General features: G+C 45.6%; 1 protein-coding gene across 1 annotated transcript; it reads right to left on the bottom strand.

The window, feature by feature from the left end:
* Positions 1–145: 145 nt before the first annotated feature.
* prepl (prolyl endopeptidase like) lies at positions 146–19,521 on the bottom strand. The gene is made up of 15 exons (XM_079730467.1): positions 19,285–19,521; positions 18,604–18,729; positions 18,465–18,531; positions 17,276–17,429; positions 16,802–16,890; positions 16,523–16,649; positions 13,592–13,808; positions 13,010–13,201; positions 12,436–12,678; positions 11,866–12,041; positions 10,802–11,018; positions 2,937–3,086; positions 2,312–2,438; positions 1,001–1,089; positions 146–379 (listed from the first exon to the last, which is right to left on the bottom strand). The coding sequence occupies exons 1-15, from the start codon at positions 19,381–19,383 to the stop codon at positions 314–316; spliced, it is 2,139 nt and encodes a 712-aa protein (XP_079586593.1). The 5' UTR covers positions 19,384–19,521; the 3' UTR covers positions 146–313.
* Positions 19,522–19,710: the final 189 nt, after the last annotated feature.

Genomic DNA, 19,710 nt, shown 5'->3' with positions numbered 1-19,710 from the left:
GATAGTCCAATGGGTAGGCTGGTAGACTGATCCAGCACATATCTAGGTGAACACGCCCACCTGTGATGTCAACAGAGACAGATTTTCTTCTTCGGCTTGTAACAGCTAATCACACCACACCTGGTGGCATGTCATGGGACCTTTAAAGAAAAAGGTCATTGTACAACCTACAGAATAAAGGCTACCACTGGATAATGGCATCACATTACATTCTAGTGAATAAAAGCTACTCTGGATCAGGGAAGCACAGTCCTTGTGGCCTTGTGGATCTTTGAGTAGCTCTGTCTCTTCCACAGCACTCTGACCATGCAGGCTATCTCCTCCTCCTTGGTGAGTCCAGGCCCAGCTCTGTATAGAGGAAGGCCATCTGAAGTGCACTCTATAAGGGGAGAGAAGGTACAAAACATACAAAACATGACAAGCAACAAGCTATTTCGAGAATGACCCCTTTTAACAGTAATGCTGCTTCTTCAAAGGAAGGATTTTTGTATGCTTCCACGAAAGGCTGTATTCGACTACTTCATTTTCCACTTCTTAAGCACCTTACTGAAGCCACTTCAAAATCAGGACTTAATCATGTGAAGCACTGAGTAACATGAACATCTAGATACAGTACATCTAGGATTATTCTAAGGCCTACTTTAAATATGGCCGGGTTGGCTGACAGCAATGGGAACCGACAGCTGGGAGGTACTGAAACACTGAGCTCACAAGTAAAGTAGAGTTCAATCCAATGATTTTCATCACCCAATGTACAGGCCCATATGTGAACACAAGGTGTGCTACATTAACGTCCCTATGTGCGTGAATGTAAACACGGCAGTAGTGCCAAAGAGAGCTTTGGTTCAGCTGTGCAAGTGCCTTAGATTCAGCCACTACCTCTCTGGTGTGAGCGCCTCCACTTCGCCTGCCAGTCTGACAGGGGTCACAAATAATAGCAATTACTGAAGCTTCCCAATGACTCTTCTCCTTAAGCCATTAAAGCGGGCGAGTCAATTACCTCCTCCAGCACCAAGTCAAAGTGATTGGGTCCAAAGTGGTCTGCTCCCGGCTGGACGTTTAGGACCACCCTCGGAGCTCGTTCACATTCTGGAAGGCAGGAGATGGGGAACAGGGAGGGAGAGATTTGAATAGATTCAGTGCTGCGATCCTTTTTACTTCCTACCGAAATTCCTCTTATCTCCCTCTATATCCTTTCTCCGTCCAACCACCACAATTCTGAACTCACTCCCACCGTATCTTCATTCTCCTCTCAAATCGCCCGTCTGATATTGCCCACCATGTTCTCATCCCCTCCCTCTCACCGGCTCCCCCTCCCTCCCTCTCTGCTACAGCCTGTTTCACAACTGCCGTCTTGACCTTGACAGCTCCAAGTCTGAGGCGTCTAATCTCTCTTGCTCTGATACACTTTTTCTTTACCATGCTAATGGATCAGCCCACTCCCTCCCTCGGGTGTGTGTGTGTGTGTGTGTGTGTGTGTGTGTGTGTGTGTGTGTGTGTGTGTGTGTGTGTGTGTGTGTGTGTGTGTGTGTGTGTGTGTGTGTGTGTGTGTGTGTATATGTGTATGTGTGTCTCACACAGAAGCCATCAGCACTTTATCAAAGACTCCAGAGAGTGCTAAGAGATTAGGCACCAACACACGCACAAACATTTAGGCAGGCGGTGTGTCTACCAGGGAGGGAGGGCGAGCGAGAGATTGTGTATGTGCATTTAAATTGGGAACGGGAAGGCGGGGAATTAGAGTCTGGTGTAGAAAGAGGGAGCGCCAATGTGCTGGAAAGAGATTATAAGTGAGAGGGAAACAGAGACCATCTAGAATGGTCAGGGGAAAAGTCTGTGGGTTTTGCTGACACACACATAACACATCTTGAAATCCAGCAACAGAGCGGCCTACCGCAAGAGCTAACTCTACACTTGGGAGATGACTTCCACATTTACATTAAACTCTTGACTTACTGTGAAATTACACCAAATTGTATTTGGATATGCTCACGGGAGAACAAGGGTTTGTGCGTGCGGACCACGTAAACACAAGCATTTGTAATTATCAGGCTTGTGGGAAGACTGATCTATTATTGGTCTGTTTAGTAGACCTGAAATGAAATTGTCAAAAGACAATAAAATAAAAAAAACATTGTTACATTTAAAAAAGGTGCCTTGCTTGCAATTACAAATTTGAAAGGTTCGGCAATGCTTTGTTTGCTCACCTTGTGAACGGCAAGATGCACACTTTGCCCTGTTCTACAAACATGGTTGTGCCTAGATGGGTGTAGATGTCGGTGTGCAAGTGTGTTTATTTTTGCATACTTGCCTGCCCCATGGAGTGCAGTGAAGTGTGTGTGGACGGCTTGCTGCACTCTCTCAGCGTACTGAACGACCCCCGCCAGGGACACGCGGCCGTCCTCACTGTAGGCCGTCAGCAGCATGGAGGGGTAACACTGTCCCAACACACACATTAACCATGTTACACAAATACACGCACACACACACACAACATGTTACACACACATACACACACATTAACCATGTTACATAAACACACACACCATGTTACACACACACGCACACACACACACACACATTAACCATGTTACACAAACACACACACACACTAACCATGTTACACACACCCACACCATGTTACACACACACATTAACCATGTTACACACACACACACACACACAGACATTGTCCCAACACACGCATTAACCATGTTCCACTCACACACACACTACCCACACACATTAACCATGTTACACACACAAACACACACTGTCCCAACACACACATTAACCATGTTATACACACACACACACACACACACAGTCGTCCTCACTGTAGGCCATCAGCAGCATGGAGGAGTAACACTGTCCCAACACACATTAACCATGTCACACACACACACACACACACACACGAGTATCATTGTGTGAACCTGAGGGGCAATGTTGTGAAGGGGGCAGTAGGAGGCGATGGCGAATCTGTGCTGAGGGTCTGTGGTGGGATCGCCCCACTCCTCCCTCTCCTCCACAGTCAGAGGCCGGCTGCTATCCATCATTGTCCCCAGAACGTCTACGAAGGGGGCCTGGACGCCGAGGGAGAAGGGGTGGGTGAAACGGAGAGAAGAGAGAATCTAAACAAGAGTCCATGTTCTTCTTGCATCAACCTCATCCTATTTCACCATCATCATCGTGCAGCAGATTAGTAAAAAAAAACGTTCACTTTGGTATACAAGCATGAAATTTGGCACAGATACTCTCTAAGGAAACTATTTTGGAAAAAGGCGTTGGCAACTAAAAAATTAAATATGCCGCCCATTTTTCAAGATGGCCGCCATTGCTATTCAATGCTTATTATATAAACAGTGATCCAAGAATTAACATTTGATAAAAATACTCTCCAAAGGACATGTACACAGCAGAACCCTAGTGTCTGCCTGTAACCTCAACTTGTGACGTCACGCAAGATGGCGCCGTACTATGGCAACTCGGTGTTGCTCTTTGTTTGTTTTGTTTAGATACTGTTTTGTGTACTTCTGGAATCATGCAATGGGCTTATTCGGTATGACAGAGCAGAACTCATTCACATACGGGACAACCTGCCGGCTCACAGTCTCTCGTTCTGGATTTACCACCTTATTTCCCTCGAGGATGACCAACACACCAGCCGAGCAAGAGGGGCAAGAGAGGTGGAGCACTAGCTTGGCTAAGAAAGCGGGGTCACCGACTAGCCCTGCCGAGCCTCATTCTGTTCGCTCGTTAGCAAACAAGAAGGACTAGCTCACCTCCCTCATCCTCTCCCAACGGGATTTTAGAGACTGTGCTGCCATTTGCCTGACAGAAACCTGGCTGCATACAAACATCCCGGACTCGGCGTTACAACAGAACGGCTTTACGTTTCATCGGGCGGATCGCACCATTGATTCGCTGAAGCAGCGCGGCGGCGATGTTGGCGTCTACATCAACCAGAATTGGTGTACAGACACCAAAACTCTATCGTCCAGCTGCTCGCCTGATCTGGAGCATCTCGCAGTGAAGTGCATCCCTTCTACTCGCCAAGGGAAATCTCCTCCATCATCCTGTGTGCGGTCTACATCCCACCGAGTGCAGCGGCAGCCTCAGCCACTCAACAACTAGCCGACCACGGTCACACCGTGGAAAACTCCAACCCAGACTCGACCGTCCTGGTGCTTGGTGACTTCAACCACGTCTCCATGCAGAAAACTCTCCCCAGATACAAGCCTCAGATTCACGTCCCCACCAGGCTGGACAAAACATTAGACCAGTGCTACTCCTCCATACCGGAGGCGTATCAGGTTCTAGTCAGATCCTCTATCGGTGAGTCTGACCACAACACCATATTTCTTGTACCTAAATACAGACAGAGACTTAGACATCTAAGCTAATGACTAAGTGGGTCAAGAGGAGCTCTCCTGGGGCTATAGATATGTTACAAGACTGTTTTGACATCGCTGACTGGGATGTTTTTAAACCTGAGGATCAGGACGATATAGACACTTTCACTAACTGCGTAATGTCCTACATCTGTTTCTGCGAGTCTGTGTGCATCCCCACCAGGACTGTAACCATCTACAGCAGTGGTATTCACTATTTTTTTCAGGAGAGCCGACAGGACGACGTCAACAGGAGAGCCATTTTTACCGCAAAGTATCAAAAGCTATAAATCCAGTCACAAATAAGTATGCCTGCTTAATAATATGTCCTCCCTGAAGCAGTGTTTCCCACAGAATCTTGTGAAACTGTGGAGGGAACCCGATCCTTAGCGGGGTCCGGGGGCATGCTCCCCCGGAAGAAAATTTGGTACCTTTTAACCTGGAATGCATCAATCTGGTGCACTTTGATAGGAAAATTAAGACTTGTGTGACTGTGTGCTATTTTCTGGAATAATGTGGAGACACTGGGTCACATAACATGGAAGCTATTGAAGAATAAGTTAATAAGAATAAGTCCATCCAAAGAGCACATTCTCTCGTTATGCAGGAAAACCGCCAATCTGGCAACCCCGCTGTCAGCGTAGAGCCGAGCAAGTTTAAAAATATTTTCTAGACAAGGCTATATTTCCACCTTTTAATGCCGCTGTTGATTTATTTTTTAAATAATTGTTTGTATTGTTTTTTTAAATATCTGTATTCACTGCATGATCATATCACTGTATATTTTTACCGCCATGCGAGCCGCAAATAGCGGCTTGGCGAGCCGCATGTGGCTTGCGAGCCGCGCAATGAGTAATGCTGATCTACAGCAACAACAAGCCTTGGTTCAACAAGGAAGTTAAGCGCCTGTGTAAGGAGAAAAATGACGCTTTCAAATGTGGGGACAAAGAGCAATACATACTTCTTAAATACAAACTCCGGAAAGCAGTTAATACAGCTAAAGCCAACTACAGAGTCAAACTTGAAACCAAACTCCAAGATCACAACATTAAGGGTTTCTGGCAAGGCCTACAGGCGATCACTGACTACAAGACAAAACATCACGTTCTTGACTGTGACTCGTCCCTGCCAGAGCGACTTAATGACTTTTTCTGCCGTTTTGAAAACAATGGTGCCCAGACAAGTGCTCTCCCGCACCGGCTGTGGGATGGGCACTCTCCATTTTCCATCCCAGAGCATGATGTCTGTAGACTGCTACGGCATCAGAACATCAACAAAGCAGCAGGGCCTGATGCTGTGACACCAGCTACACTAAAGAGTTGCGCAGACCAGCTTGCTTCCATACTCACTTACATCTTCAACTGGTCTCTTAACACAGCAACGGTACCTGCATGTTTTAAATCAGCTATGATCATTCCAGTGCCCAAGAAAAGTAACATAACCTGTCTTAATGATTATAGGCCTGTTGCACTTACTTCTGTTGTTATGAAGGTCCTTGAGCGCCTAGTCCGTAGGTACTTGACGCACATCACGCTAGACCCTCACCAATTTGCCTACAGGGCTAATAGGTGAGTGGACGATGCAGTTTCACTTTGCACACATTTCATTCTGCAACATCTGAACACTAAGTCCACCCAGCCCGTGTACTGTTCATTGATTTTAGCTCGGCTTTTAATACCATCATTCCTGTCAAACTGTACAACTTTCTCCTGGCCGCAGGAGTTAATGCTCTACTTTGTCCGTGGATCTTAAACTTCCTGTCCTGTAGAAAACAGTGTGTTAAAATCCAGAATAATGTGTCATCACCAAGGGTTCTGAACACTGGCGCCCCACAAGGGTGTGTCTTGTCACCTCTACTATTTTCTCTTTACACTAACAATTGTACATCAAATTCTGCATCTGTCAAAATGCTAAAGTTTGCAGATGACACCACTGTCATAGGCCTCATATCTGATGGGGAGGAATCTACCTACCGGAGTGAGGTTGAACAGCTGGTGCAGTGGTGTGAAGACAATAACCTAATCCTAAATACAACCAAAACCAAAGAAGTCATAGTTGACTATAGGAAAAAGGCAGGCCAGCACCTTCCCATCTCCATTAATGGCCAAGTTGTGGAGTGGGTCTCCTCCTTCCGTTTCTTAGGCACCACTATCCACCAGTCCCTATCATGAAACCCGAACATCAGTCTTATTATTTCCAAAGCCCATCAGAGATTATACTTCCTCCGTCAGATGAGGAAATTTGGGGTTAGTCAGGCAGGCATGACCCATTTTTATCATGCAGCCATCGAAAGCGTGCTCACCTTCTCCATCCTGGTCTGGTATGGTAGTGCTACCAGCCAGGACAAACAACAGCTTGAGAGGGTAGTACGCAGGGCTTCTAAAATCATTGTAGTCTGTAGTCTGCCTACCATAGACTCGCACTATGACACCAGAATTTCCAGGAAAGCTAGAAAGATCATCTCTGACCCCTCTCATCCAGCACACCACTTATTCACACTCTTACCATCAGGAAAGAGGTACAGAAGCATCACAAGTAAAACATCACGCTTTAGGGATAGTACCTATCTACAAGCTATACACTGAAAGGTTCTTGAACAAGCGCTAAGCACTTTACGGCCTTTATGGTCTACCTCACTTTGCAGTTTTTACACTACTGTACTGTACTTTACTGCTGCAATTCTCTGCAAACCATGCATTGTGTGTTTTTTATGTATGTTAAGTGTTGTACTCCTTGTAATTTATGTGCCGTTTTTGGCTTTTTGTCTTGTTATGTTGTGTTGTCATTGTTGCTGTGTGATACATGTGAGCATACCAAAACACATTCCTATCAACTGTATTTTCTATATTTTTGAAATGGCTATAATAAACTTGATACCTGATGTTAATGAAAAGAAAAGCTTGTCCCTCAAAAATTCAAGATGGCCGCCATTTTTACAGATGGCCACCGTTCCTGTCGTCTATTAATTAGGTGACTGCTGCATACAGCGCTCAACTATTGTTCTTCATAAGTTTTATTCTTTCTTTCTTTATCATTCTCTACAAACTTTGGGACCTATCTCCTTCCTCAATTTTTCACCTAGAGACTCCATTCGAATTTTAAAATATTCAGAATAGCTTGGAATCGCGCGCTTCTTTTCAGATTTTTTAAATATTTTATACTTTTTAAGATATTCTACTTCTAAAATATTATCTTTTTTTAATGGTTTACCTTCGTTCAAACCATTTAACAAATCTACACACTTGTATCTTCAATAATATATAAACGGAATTTCGATATCATTTAAACTTTCTTCAGAATCACAGTTTTAGTTTCAAACCATCATATTCTACAGTTGGTCCCATTGAAGCCGTCTGCCCATTCTGACACTTAAATTACTTAAGACATCGTAACTCGGTTAAATTTCACCCGTTTACCATCGTTCAAACCAGTAAACAAATCTACACACTTGTATCTTCAATAACATCTAAACGGAACTTCGATATCATTTTAACTTTATTCAAAATAACAGTTTTAGCTTCATACCGGCTTCGTTTTCAGTTGGTCTCATTGATTTACGTTGACGCTGGAGCGTGAAGACGTTCAGCAGTGTTGCCAGATTGGACGTTTTTTCGCGCTGGATTGGGCTACTTTTGGAGGACGTGCAGGCAGTGTTGCCAGAGTGGGCTGTTTTCCTGCTCTATTGGGGTACTTTTAATCACACTCCGGCTCGCTATTCTCTTAAAGAGACACACACACACACACACACACACACACTTTCATTCAGCTGTCACTTTATTTGATTCCAACCATTTACATTTTCTTAAATGGTGTGCATGTTAACATTGTTTACTCCATTTAGACTTAACTTTTGTTCAAATCTCTTCACTTAATCTCTTCACTTTGTACTACAGCACTCACCGCATTTTCTGCAGGAAATGCATTTTCTTGTTATTCAAATTGTTAAAATGGTGATGCAAGCATAAAATTAGGCAGAAATACTCTTCAAGGAACACTCCTTTGGAAAAATTTATGTGCCACTCAAAAATTCAGGATGGCGACCATTTCTGTCAAATAGTTATAATGTGTGCTTTGCCTAACTCTTCTCCTTTGACCTGTCTGGCTTAGTTAAACTTGCCAGGGATATAAAATCCCCGCCAACATAGATCTCAAGTTCATTGGAGTACACAAGCCTCTCCAACACGGCAAGGTGCAGTCCACAGAGAGGAAGGGCCACTGTTGGAAAAAGGAAGTGGCCAGTAGAAATTCAGGATGGAAACCATTTTTTGAAGATGGCTGCATTTCCTGTACTATGCCCATTGCCACTGTTCCAAATAGTGTAACAGAAAATATGCCACGAGGCAACTTTTTTGAAAAATTGGATGGCCAGTAAAAATTCAAGATGGAGACCTTTTCCAAGATGGCCTACATTTCGGTAGTATGTACACTGATGCACAAATGCATGTTAGCAAAAATACTCTAACGGCCACACTTTTAGAAAAAGGCAATCGCAAAAATTCAAGATTCATTTTTCAAGGTCGTTGTTGCTTTAATAGTGTACTCTGTTGGGACTGAGTTAAAGGTAGGATTGAAAAAAAAACAAAATAAGTTCTATTCACATTTTTACCAGCTCAAAGACCTTGTGGTTATAGTGTCCAACCTGAGATTGAGAGGTTGTGCCCTGCCCAGTCATAATAAAGACTGTTAAAAATGGTAGCCAATTCCTCCCTGCTTTGCAGTCAGCAAGTGTTGGATTTGGGGCAACATATCCAGGAAGATGTTCATATACATCACAGTCCAGAATCAGGAAAACGACCCTCGGCCCATCGCAAGGCTACTTACTTTTTTATTGACATTTGCAATTGCAAAGTTCTGTGCAAGTGAAACCCAATCTAAAACATTTGCATCTCCCACAGCACTCTGACTTTGAGCCACACTAGGCTAGTTGTTCACAACTTTGTGCAACTGGTGCATTTGCTGTCCAGAAGACCCTCCATTGTTCACCAAGCTTTTTCCATCCCCAGTCAGCAGGACTCTCTACTTCTGGCTGACACTGGGTTGCTTGACCCCATATGCAGCCTGCCTGATATGCAGCACGTTTTGTGTTTTGAAGCAGAGCTGCTCTTGTTGGAGGAATGGCTTCATATGGCCTCTGCTTTCTGGCAAACATGTCAAGTCTAGCCTCATCTACACTAACAGCTGTGCTTGATCAATCATACAGCAGGACCACAAACTTCTCAAGGATCTCCAGGTCACTATCAGTCAGAACAGGAGGGTATTGACTTAGTTTGCTGAAGATGAGAGAGGCTTCCGGGAGTCTTTCTGACTTTTTTGCGAAAGGCTGATACAGTATTAGAACCTATAAAGGTGTGAAAGAATAGAATGCCTTTGGTCTTATCCTTTGATGTTAATAACATGGTACAGGTCATGAACACGAATCCACCGTAGAATCACACCATGCCCAAATGTAACCCACAGCTGCTGGAGACCAAGATCCTGGAGGGATGGGAAAATGCTCAATGCTCTTCATCCAGTGCCATTTTAGTCCTTTGTGATCTGTACACCTTCCAGGTAAGCATACATGAACAAGTCATGTATTGCCCTGTTTATCCTTGGCTCGGCTCACTAAACGTAGCTATACTATTACTACTAGTCAAGAACTACAGTGAAGTAAAACTAGATCAGCTGATACTGAACCCCATCCTGAGTTCCACAGCAGTGAAGTCACCATTGTGCCCTGGTTTTGCAATGACGTTCACTCTTTTAAACCAAACCTTCCTTAACACATTAAGTTGAGCTCTGACAGAAATGGTGGCCATCTTGAATTTTTGAGTGGCACACACCTTTTTTCATGAGAATGTTCCTTGAAGAATATTTGTACCAAATTTGATGATAGCATCACCATTTGAAAAATGTATGTAAGGATTCAAGAAAAATGGCGGCAATCTTGGAAAGTGGTTGCCATCTTGAATTTTTGAGGAAGAAGAACCGTTTTCCAAAAAAACATTCTGAAGAGAGTATTTTCACAAAATGTTATGCCTAAATCACTGTTTGAACGATTGACATAATGAGCATTTGACAGAAATAGCGGCCATCTTGAAATAATGGCCGCCATGTTGAATTTTTGGGTGGCCAACGCTTTTGTCCCCAAAAGTGACCCTTGGTGAGTATCTGTGCCAAATTTCATGCTTGTATATAGATCTGAACAATTCTCCTGAAATATGCCATTAATCTGCTGCACTATCAGTATATCAGACGCACAAACACAATTTTTCAACATATAATAAACTAAATTCAACATGTTCCCAACGTGTCTTTAACTGAAACTTTACTTGGAGGTAGGGCTGGGTTGAAAGAGAGACCCTCTCTAAACACACACACACACACACACACACACACACACACACACACACACACACACACCTAACCTGGAGTGTGACTGCTCTGACCAGGTGTGGGTCCGTGTTGCACAGTGCCCCTACTGGCACAGCTCCAGCACTGCTGGCGGTGATGGCCGAGCGCGAGGGCGAGGAGATTCCTCGGGCGTGGAGCTGCAGGAGACAGGCCCGCAGGTCCTCCACACCGACCCGTTTCCCCTCCATGCAGGCCTGTCTGTGCCAGGACAGTCCCAGCTCCCCCCCGCCCCTGGGTCAGAGGTAGAGGACAAAAAGGAACCTACATTGACGTTCATCTCATCCCACCGGACTCCCACAGTCCACCGGACTCCCACAATCCTCCGGACCCCCACAGTCCACCGGAACCCCGCAGTCCACCGGACTCCCACGGTCCACCAGACTTCCACAGTCCACTGGGACAAAAAAACGCCGCTCCTCCCTATCAACAACTGCAATAAGTATTCCAAAATACACTATTTTTGGATTCTGTTGCAGTTGGGAAGATGGGGATCCCAGGGTTTACTAAGTGAGAGGTGAAAGCGTGGTTCTGTGTTACAGGGGCTGGTGTTACCTGATGTGGCAGTAGGCCAGGACCCAGTTGGTGTTACCTGATGTGGCAGAAGGCCAGGACTCAGCTGGTGCTACCTGATGTGGCAGTAGGCCAGGACCCAGCTGGTGTTACCTGATGTGGCAGTAGGCCAGGACCCAGCTGGTGTTACCTGATGTGGCAGTAGGCCAGGACCCAGCTGGTGTTACCTGATGTGGCAGTAGGCCAGGACTCAGCTGGTGTTACCTGATGTGGCAGTAGGCCAGGACCCAGCTGGTGTTACCTGATGTGGCAGTAGGCTAGGGTTAGAGGGGTTGGTGTTACCTGATGTGGCAGTAGGCAAGGACCCAGCTGGTGTTACCTGATGTGGCAGTAGGCCAGGACTCAGCTGGTGCTACCTGATGTGGCAGTAGGCCAGGACTCAGCTGGTGTTACCTGATGTGGCAGTAGGCCAGGACTCAGCTGGTGCTACCTGATGTGGCAGTAGGCTAGGGTTAGAGGGGCTGGTGTTACCTGATGTGGCAGTAGGCCAGGACTCAGCTGGTGTTACCTGATGTGGCAGTAGGCCAGGACCCAGCCCAGATCCAGCAGCAGCCTGCTCTCTGGACTGAAGTGCATGTTAAGGTCCCTGCCGTAGGCCCCGTACACGTGGAGGAGCAGGGGGGCCCGCTGCAGACACCCTGCAGCCACAGAGTGGAACAGAGTCACTGGGACCCTGGTGCCGTCCTAGAGATGTAGAGCAGAGTCAATGTATTAGAGATAGTCTTCCCTCCCTCCTGCTGACAGACGTCCAGCAGACCTGGCCTGGGTCGGGGTTCATCACAACAGTTCATCTAAAAGGGGGCAGGTTTAATAAGACACCTGTATTGCACGCTTTGGGAACAACCAAGATGGCTGCTGCTGATGTGACACACCTTCTGTAGCTCTGATAGGCGGTTAGTCGATCCAATTGTGTCCAGAGTCATGTCTGTCTGTGCCCGTTGGTAACGCCCCTTTGCATTAGAAAATTAGCCAGGAGATTCTAGACGAACACACATTGGTAATGTGCCGGAGATTTCAGGCTGCCACGCACACATTGTAAGCCCATGCGTGAAATAGTAATCCTCCAGGGTGTGTTTACCTGGCTCTGCACCTCCAGACGCTTGGTGATGTGTTCGCCACCACACCCTCTCTCTGGGGGGGTCCCTTCCCTCTCTGGGGGGGTCCCTTCCCTCTCCGGACGGGACAATAGGAGCCTGTCCTTGGGCTGAAAGGAGAAGTGCTCCTGGGGGTGTGCTGGAGACGACAGCAGCAACTGCAGTGCATGCCGGGGGTCCGAGGGGCCCGGCATACGCGACTCACAAGAACAGGCCCAGAGGGGGAGCTAGAGGGGGGGGGGGGGAACCAGAAACGTCTAAACATAGCAGACACACAGCAGGTCAACTCAATAATACACCAGATACAATTCAAAATAAAATACAGAGCTACATCCCCTTTAACATGTTTTCCTCAACACACCTAGGAGGGAACGATTTGAGCTACATTCTAAAATAAAGTCTACTCAGATTTTTCATTAGAGATAATAATATATAAGAAACACATGCAAACAGAAAAAGCATTCGTCCGGCAGGTGGAAACGAGCTGCGTTAGATTTGCACAGTGATACGCAACAACCAACCACTATACCAGTGAAGCATTGGTGCTCAATCACTGACCGGTAGGCTGAATCCCCCCAGAGGGCTGGCTAATGGAACCACGGTCAGAGCCAGCCCCCCACTGGCCTCTCTGGTGGTCAGCACGCAGTGCTCGCCCACCACCTCCATGTCTTTGAGGGTCACTTCCGGGCAGGGTGTGTACACAGGCACCCAGGAGCCCAGGGAGGGCCCTGATAGTGGAGCCTTCAGCACCTGAAGGAGACTTCATTATTCACTCTAAATAATGTCAGGAATTGGGTGATATCCGATCAATATGTGACAAAAACATTCCTTAAAAGCGGTGTGCATACAGAAAAGCTTTTATCATAGAAATATAGCCAGCCAGGAACCTTTTACTCATAAAATAATGGAAAGGTGCATTGAGGTTTAGAAATGAAGAAAGATGTTTTTAGATTCTTTTGGTTTTAGTAGTCAAACAAAGTTGGTATCTGAATGGATGTGCTATGAGAGGTCATGGTCTGGTTGGTTTCCGAGGATCAGGGTAGTATGTAGTAGGAATACACTGGTGATGGAGCTGGTGCTGAAAGCTCATCATTAGTTGACTGATTGATGGCTTCACAGAGAAGGACTGCTGCGTTGTACCTGGTACTCCTGCCCAGGGCCTGTGTTGGCCAGTATGACCAACCCGTCCCTCCAATGCTCCACATGATACATCAGCCCTGGTAAGCGGCGCTGCACCAGAAGGGGTTCTAAAGTAGGCGTGGTCACGTTGATAAGCCACACCTCCGAATCCGTCTTACTGCTGGAGTTGATGGTTAATATCCTCCCGTCTCTAGAAAGAGCCACCTCAACAAACACACTGGGGTGGGGAAGCACACACACACACACCTTTTAGGGGCCTTTTGTCATATATTGTTCAATTCGGTTTACATTCCGACAGGAAAATATAAATCAAATGCTCTGACCAAACAAATAAAACGTCTGTTATCTGGCTGTCACAGGCATGTAATAAGCCCATCCAATCATCTCATTCGGCCCGAATGAAATGATGATGATGCCTTTCTGTTAGAATGGAAAATTCCTATTTGGCTTAACTTAATCCTTTTCAGCTTTTCCCAGCAACAAGTGGTCTTATGATCAGAAGGACCCCTTGTTCAATGCCTTATTGCTTCCTTTATGGTCTCACTAACTAGCATATCTGCTGTCCATGATGAGTTAAGTAGCATTCCTACAAGGGCGAGAAACTGTGGAAAAACTCTAACGCTCGGATCGCTGCTCACTTTGCTCTTAAATTCTACAATTATTGTGTGCTACTTTGCATCTAGAGGTCTCATCTGTCCTAGAAACAAATCTCATAAATAAATTGCCACGACCCCGTCTAACCTACCTACCTACTTACCGATAAATCAAATGTTCTATAATAATAATTTTTATTTATAGGCGCCTTTCTCGGCACTCAAGGACACAGTACAGAGATACACAAAAGTAATTTGAACACAATTAAAAAAAAGAAAATTGTAATAACACAGACATGGTAATTGGCATCAGGTGGAATAGGCAGTTTCGAACAGATGGGTTTTGAGATATGATTTAAAAAGTGGAAATGAATTGATGCTTCTGAGTTCGGGTGGTAAAGCATTCCAGAGACGGGGAGCCGAGCGGCTGAATGCTCTGTGCCCCATGGTGATGAGACGGGAAGAGGGTACAGACAGGTGTACGGAGGAAGAGGATCTGAGGGAGCGGGAGGGCGTGGGTACGTGGATGAGGTCGGACAGATATGGGGGAGCAAGGTTGAGGATGGCCTTAAATGTAAACAGGAGGACTTTGAATTTGAGACGGAACTGAACCGGGAGCCAGTGGAGCTGCTGGAGGACAGGGGTCATGTGGTGGATGGATGGGGTTTGAGTTATAATGCGGGCAGCTGAATTCTGGACTAGTTTGAGTTTATGGAGGGATTTGTGAGGGAGGCCGAGAAGGAGAGAGTTGCAATAATCTATATGGGAGGGGACGAGGCTGTGGACAAGAATGGCGGCAGTGTGGGGGGTCAGGGAAGGGCGGAGGCGATTGATGTTTCGTAGGTGGAAGTAGGCGGACCGGGTGATGTTATTGATGTGGGATTGAAAGGATAGTATACTGTCCAGGATGACACCCAGACTCTTAATCTTGGAGGAGGGTGCAACAGTGGAATTATCTATGGTGATTGAAAAGTTGTTCGTTTTTGATAGGGTAGATTTTGTGCCAATGAGTAGAACCTTGTTTTACTGCTATTTAATTTGAGGAAGTTAGAGTGAACCAGTTTTTTATTTCAGTGATGCAATTAGTGAGGGAGGAGGGCGGAAGAGTGGACGAGGGTTTAGTGGTGAGGTAGAGCAGGGTGTCGTCAGCATAGCAGTGGAATTGAATCTTAAATTTGCGGAAGATATTGCCGAGGGAAAGGAGGTAGATGATGAAGAGGAAGAGTCCCAGGACAGAGCCCTGGGGCACACCTGAAGTGACGGAGGAGGGGATGGTTTTAAGGACTTCAGTTGGATAAACTGAGTGCGGCCAGATAAGTATGATTTGAGCCAGTCTAACGGAGTGTGGGTGATGGCAATGGAAGCTAGAATCAGCTGCCATTAGGAGGTCGTCAGTTATCTTGATGAGTGCTGTTTCAGTGCTATGGAGTGGGCGGAAACCGGACTGGAACTGATCATATAGGTTATTGTGGGATAAGAGAGAATGGAGTTGGGAGGCAACTGTTTTTTCAAGGATTTTAGAGATGAATGGAAGATTGGAAATTGGACGGAAGTTGTTGAAGTTGGAGGGGTCGGCCCCAGGTTTTTTCAGTATTGGTGTAATAGCCGCGGTTTTGAAGGTTGTAGGGAAAGTTCCAGTGGTGTAAGAGGAGTGGATGATGGCAGAAATTAGGGGGGCCAGAGAAGGGAGGCAGGTTCTGACAAAAACAAGAAAAAACTCTGGTTTCTGTGGCCATCACAGGCTTGGAATTCAGATCATTCATCTCATTAGGCCAGAATGAACTGATTGGAAGGCCTGCCTTTTGGGTCAACCCACCAATCCCTCACACACTCACATGCACGTGCACACTGCGCACATGACCACAGTTTACAGCAAGGCACACAAATTAGTCTGACATCGCCAGATTGTTTTGCAAATACATATTAGCCTGGACCCTCTTGAGTCATGTTTGATTTCCACAAGTCGTTCTAAATAGGGGCAGACCAAAATGCCTCTGGACATAATTGGAGAGACCTAAAACCAATCAGAAACAACATAAACGTGTGTCACATCAGACATAAGCCCAATCCGGGCCAGGTCTGCTGGAGATCTGTCTGAACGGGAGTTGGGCCAGACGCATAAGTCTGAGCAGCATAAGTCTAAAGCTAGTGAGCTAGTCCTTTGTTTTGAAGTAGGGCCTTGGAGGGAGGCCTGAAGAGAGCATATGGATATGTTTTGATTGGATACTTTCAGATTCTAGCTCACTCTGGCTGGCTACTCCAAATGTCCAACCGAAATTTTAAACTATAGTCTTTAAACATGTTCCCCATGCAACATGCAATTCATTTGACTACTTACTCAGGCTGTGTGTCTTCAAATACAGGCCTAGGTATGGCTGCAGGGGAGTTCAGGTCCAAGCGAAACACACGGCTGCAACGCAGACCCTCCTGAGTCGTGTAGAACAGGACCTCGTCATTGGCCCACTCTGAGTGAGCACACACACATACACACACACAGTTTTCAATGTATGATAAACTAACTTCAACATGTTCCCAACACGTTAATATCTTATATGGAAATTGTACTTGACTGGAATGAACACATATTTGACATTTGCTTTACTAGTGCATCTCTAACCAAAGCTGAAGACATTGTGCAGGGTGAAGAGGATTTGTGAGAGATCCTTTTGAGTGGAGGCCGCGTCAGCCTGCTTCACCACCACACACCTGGGCACAGGCAACAAGCATCTCGATTTTACACCGCTCCCGCTCATTTCTGACCAATCAGAGGATCTCTTCCCTGATGGTTTAGGGAATCCATCTTGCCTTTCAAACACAGGTGTGAGGAGATCAACACTTTGGTGGGAGCAGAGACAGAGGGGACTGCTTCTGGGTGTTTCGTTTCAAAAGCTTGCCCTCTTCTGCTTTTTTCCTGCTCTCTCTTTACACCTAACAAATCTTACCTACGCAACTTTAATTACAATTTCCAATCAAACAATGAAATAGTTAGCCCAGTAGAACAGAAGAGTTCAACACATTTTCTATATGTTTAAAATAATCCACATCAAAGATTCTGATGTAGTTCCCCTCGATGTGTTCTGTGTTTGATTACCTGGCCTGCTCTCTGTAAGAGCTCTTCATGGTAGCAGCGAGGTGCCTCTCTGAGGGGGACACACGCACCCTCTGGACCGCCCACTCCCCTCTCTCTCCGCCGTCCTCCCCCCCAGAGCAGCACTGCTCCAGATCAAGCAGCAGCTCAGCCTCCTCTGGAACGAGAGGAACATCTTAATAGACCACTGCCTCAATTTCTCATTCTCTATTATTCACCTATATATATATATGTAAGGGATAATGTATGGAACGCCGGTCATTATCGGGAAAATAAGCCCTGACAGGGCGAACAGGACATCGACGCGCAGCGGAGGTGTCTTGCTTCGCCCTGAAGGGGCTTATTTTCGATACTGACCGGCGACGTTCTATACATTATCCCGCTTATTACACGGCTACTTGCCAAAATTTGGACAATTTATTTGTTACCAGCATTCATAGTGTTGATCAGCAGAGACATAGTCTGCCAAAGACGTTGACGTTGCATAGCAACCAAAGATGCTGGGGTTGACAAGTTACCGGACTACTTGCGGAGTGATACCAAAGACGTCATTAGAGGCAAAGAATCCTTTGTTTTCCTTGACAGAGGTCAATTATACTTAGCAACGGTGAATTATCAAATATAATTCAGTGCCGGAAGTTGTGAAGGGCCCATGCAAGTGAACGGAGCGTTCCACGGCATTGAGAAGACCTGTGTATATGTATATATATATATATATATATATATATATATATACATACATACATACACACACAATTTGTAATAATATGCAGCTATAGATGCAATAGAGTGATATTGTATATACTTATAATATCTACATTTTAGTCTAATTATATCTACATGTATCTACAATTTTTTAAAACCCAAAGTTTGTAGTGAATGGGTGGAACGGGTTGCTTGATTATTTTTGGCATGGGAACCAGATGATTCTGCTCATGTTGTGTTTGCTGTGGCGTCTGGCGCCCTTTCCATCAGACCATCAGAGCCGGCCGGGTGAGGCCCATCACAACATGGCCAATGTTGATCTAATATGGGCCCAGGGTGAGCGTGATCCCGAGGGAGAGAATCACCCTATGGACGCACCGTTAAGGCACTCTCTTTAATCTATGGGATGTATGGGGAATAGGAAAAACTAAACTAAACATGAATGGTAGAAGACAACAAGAACATGGTTGTGGAGTCATGCACTTACTCTGCCTCCAGTCCCTTCTGTAGATGCCTTCACATTCCACGGAATACACATAGTCGCGTCCACAGATCTGTCAAATAATAAGATAATGAAGTTATGAAGAACAATACAGTGTGAATTGCTGCCGGATCCAAAATCGTACCGATTCATCTTTTAAATCGGCAAACTTGCTGTATGATGCTCTCAGTCTTCTTTTAAAGTTCTTCTGAAGATTTTTATACTCCTTCAGGTCAGGGTTCGAGCACCTAGGGACCGGTTTTGAAGGGCCCTGGAAACAAACAACACTTTATCATGGATGAGGCTGATGCGTTGACCACAATATTATATATTTTACATGCACTACAAAGCAATGCAGCCAATAAAGAAACAAGCTCCATGCAGATTAACTGTCCACAGTGCCCAGTATCATTTTGCTATACCCTCTCTGGTCCTGCTGTACATACATGCCTCTTTTGTCCGTGGTGTAACTAGAAACAAGCCTACATTATACATGAGGTAACGTTATCGGCAGTCTAGTAAAGCGGTGTAATGGTGTACACCTAAACAGACAGCTGGTCTAACACCCTCACCCTCACAGACAAGGACACAGTTTTGATTTCCACATATGATAAACTCAATTTAACATGTTCCCAACATGTTAATATCTTTAACTTACTTAAACTGGAATGAACACATATTTGACATTTGTTTTAGTAATGCACCTCTGACCAAAGCTGAAGACATGGGTGCCAGGAGCCCAGGGTGAAGATTACGTTTTTCAGAGAGTGTAATTGTGTAAACTTAAACCCAAAGCTGGAGCAGCGTGGGGATTTCACACCCTTACCGTGTACAGGTATGCCGCAGGCGGAGTGGTCCTGTACAGCCCGAACGGGCGCAATCGAAGACGAGTAAAGGAGCCGAAGCGACTGAATAAAGCGCTCATTGCTCACATTGCAATAGATGCTCTCTTTAGCCGTAATACAGGGTCGATTTTACAACATTTTTCCAGTTCTAAAACAGAGTTTCTTACGGCACTAAAACACAACCCCGCCCTTTCGATTAATTTTTTTCAGTTATTCAAATCGTAGGCTTCCTTTTATATTTAAAACAAAAGCAATATCCAGGCTATAACGAGTCGGGCGCAGTGTTTTACATGTAAACACACGTGCAGGAAACAGTGACAGAGAAGCCGGCAATGACGCGGGCATGATTCTACACAGAAGTAATCAATCCCTGATACAGTCACCACGTGTTTGTATGGCCCCACTTT

This window comes from Pollachius pollachius (assembly GCF_949987615.1).
Source record: "Pollachius pollachius genome assembly, chromosome: 2".
NCBI lineage: Eukaryota > Metazoa > Chordata > Actinopteri > Gadiformes > Gadidae > Pollachius > Pollachius pollachius.
This window is presented reverse-complemented; position numbering and strand designations above follow the sequence as displayed.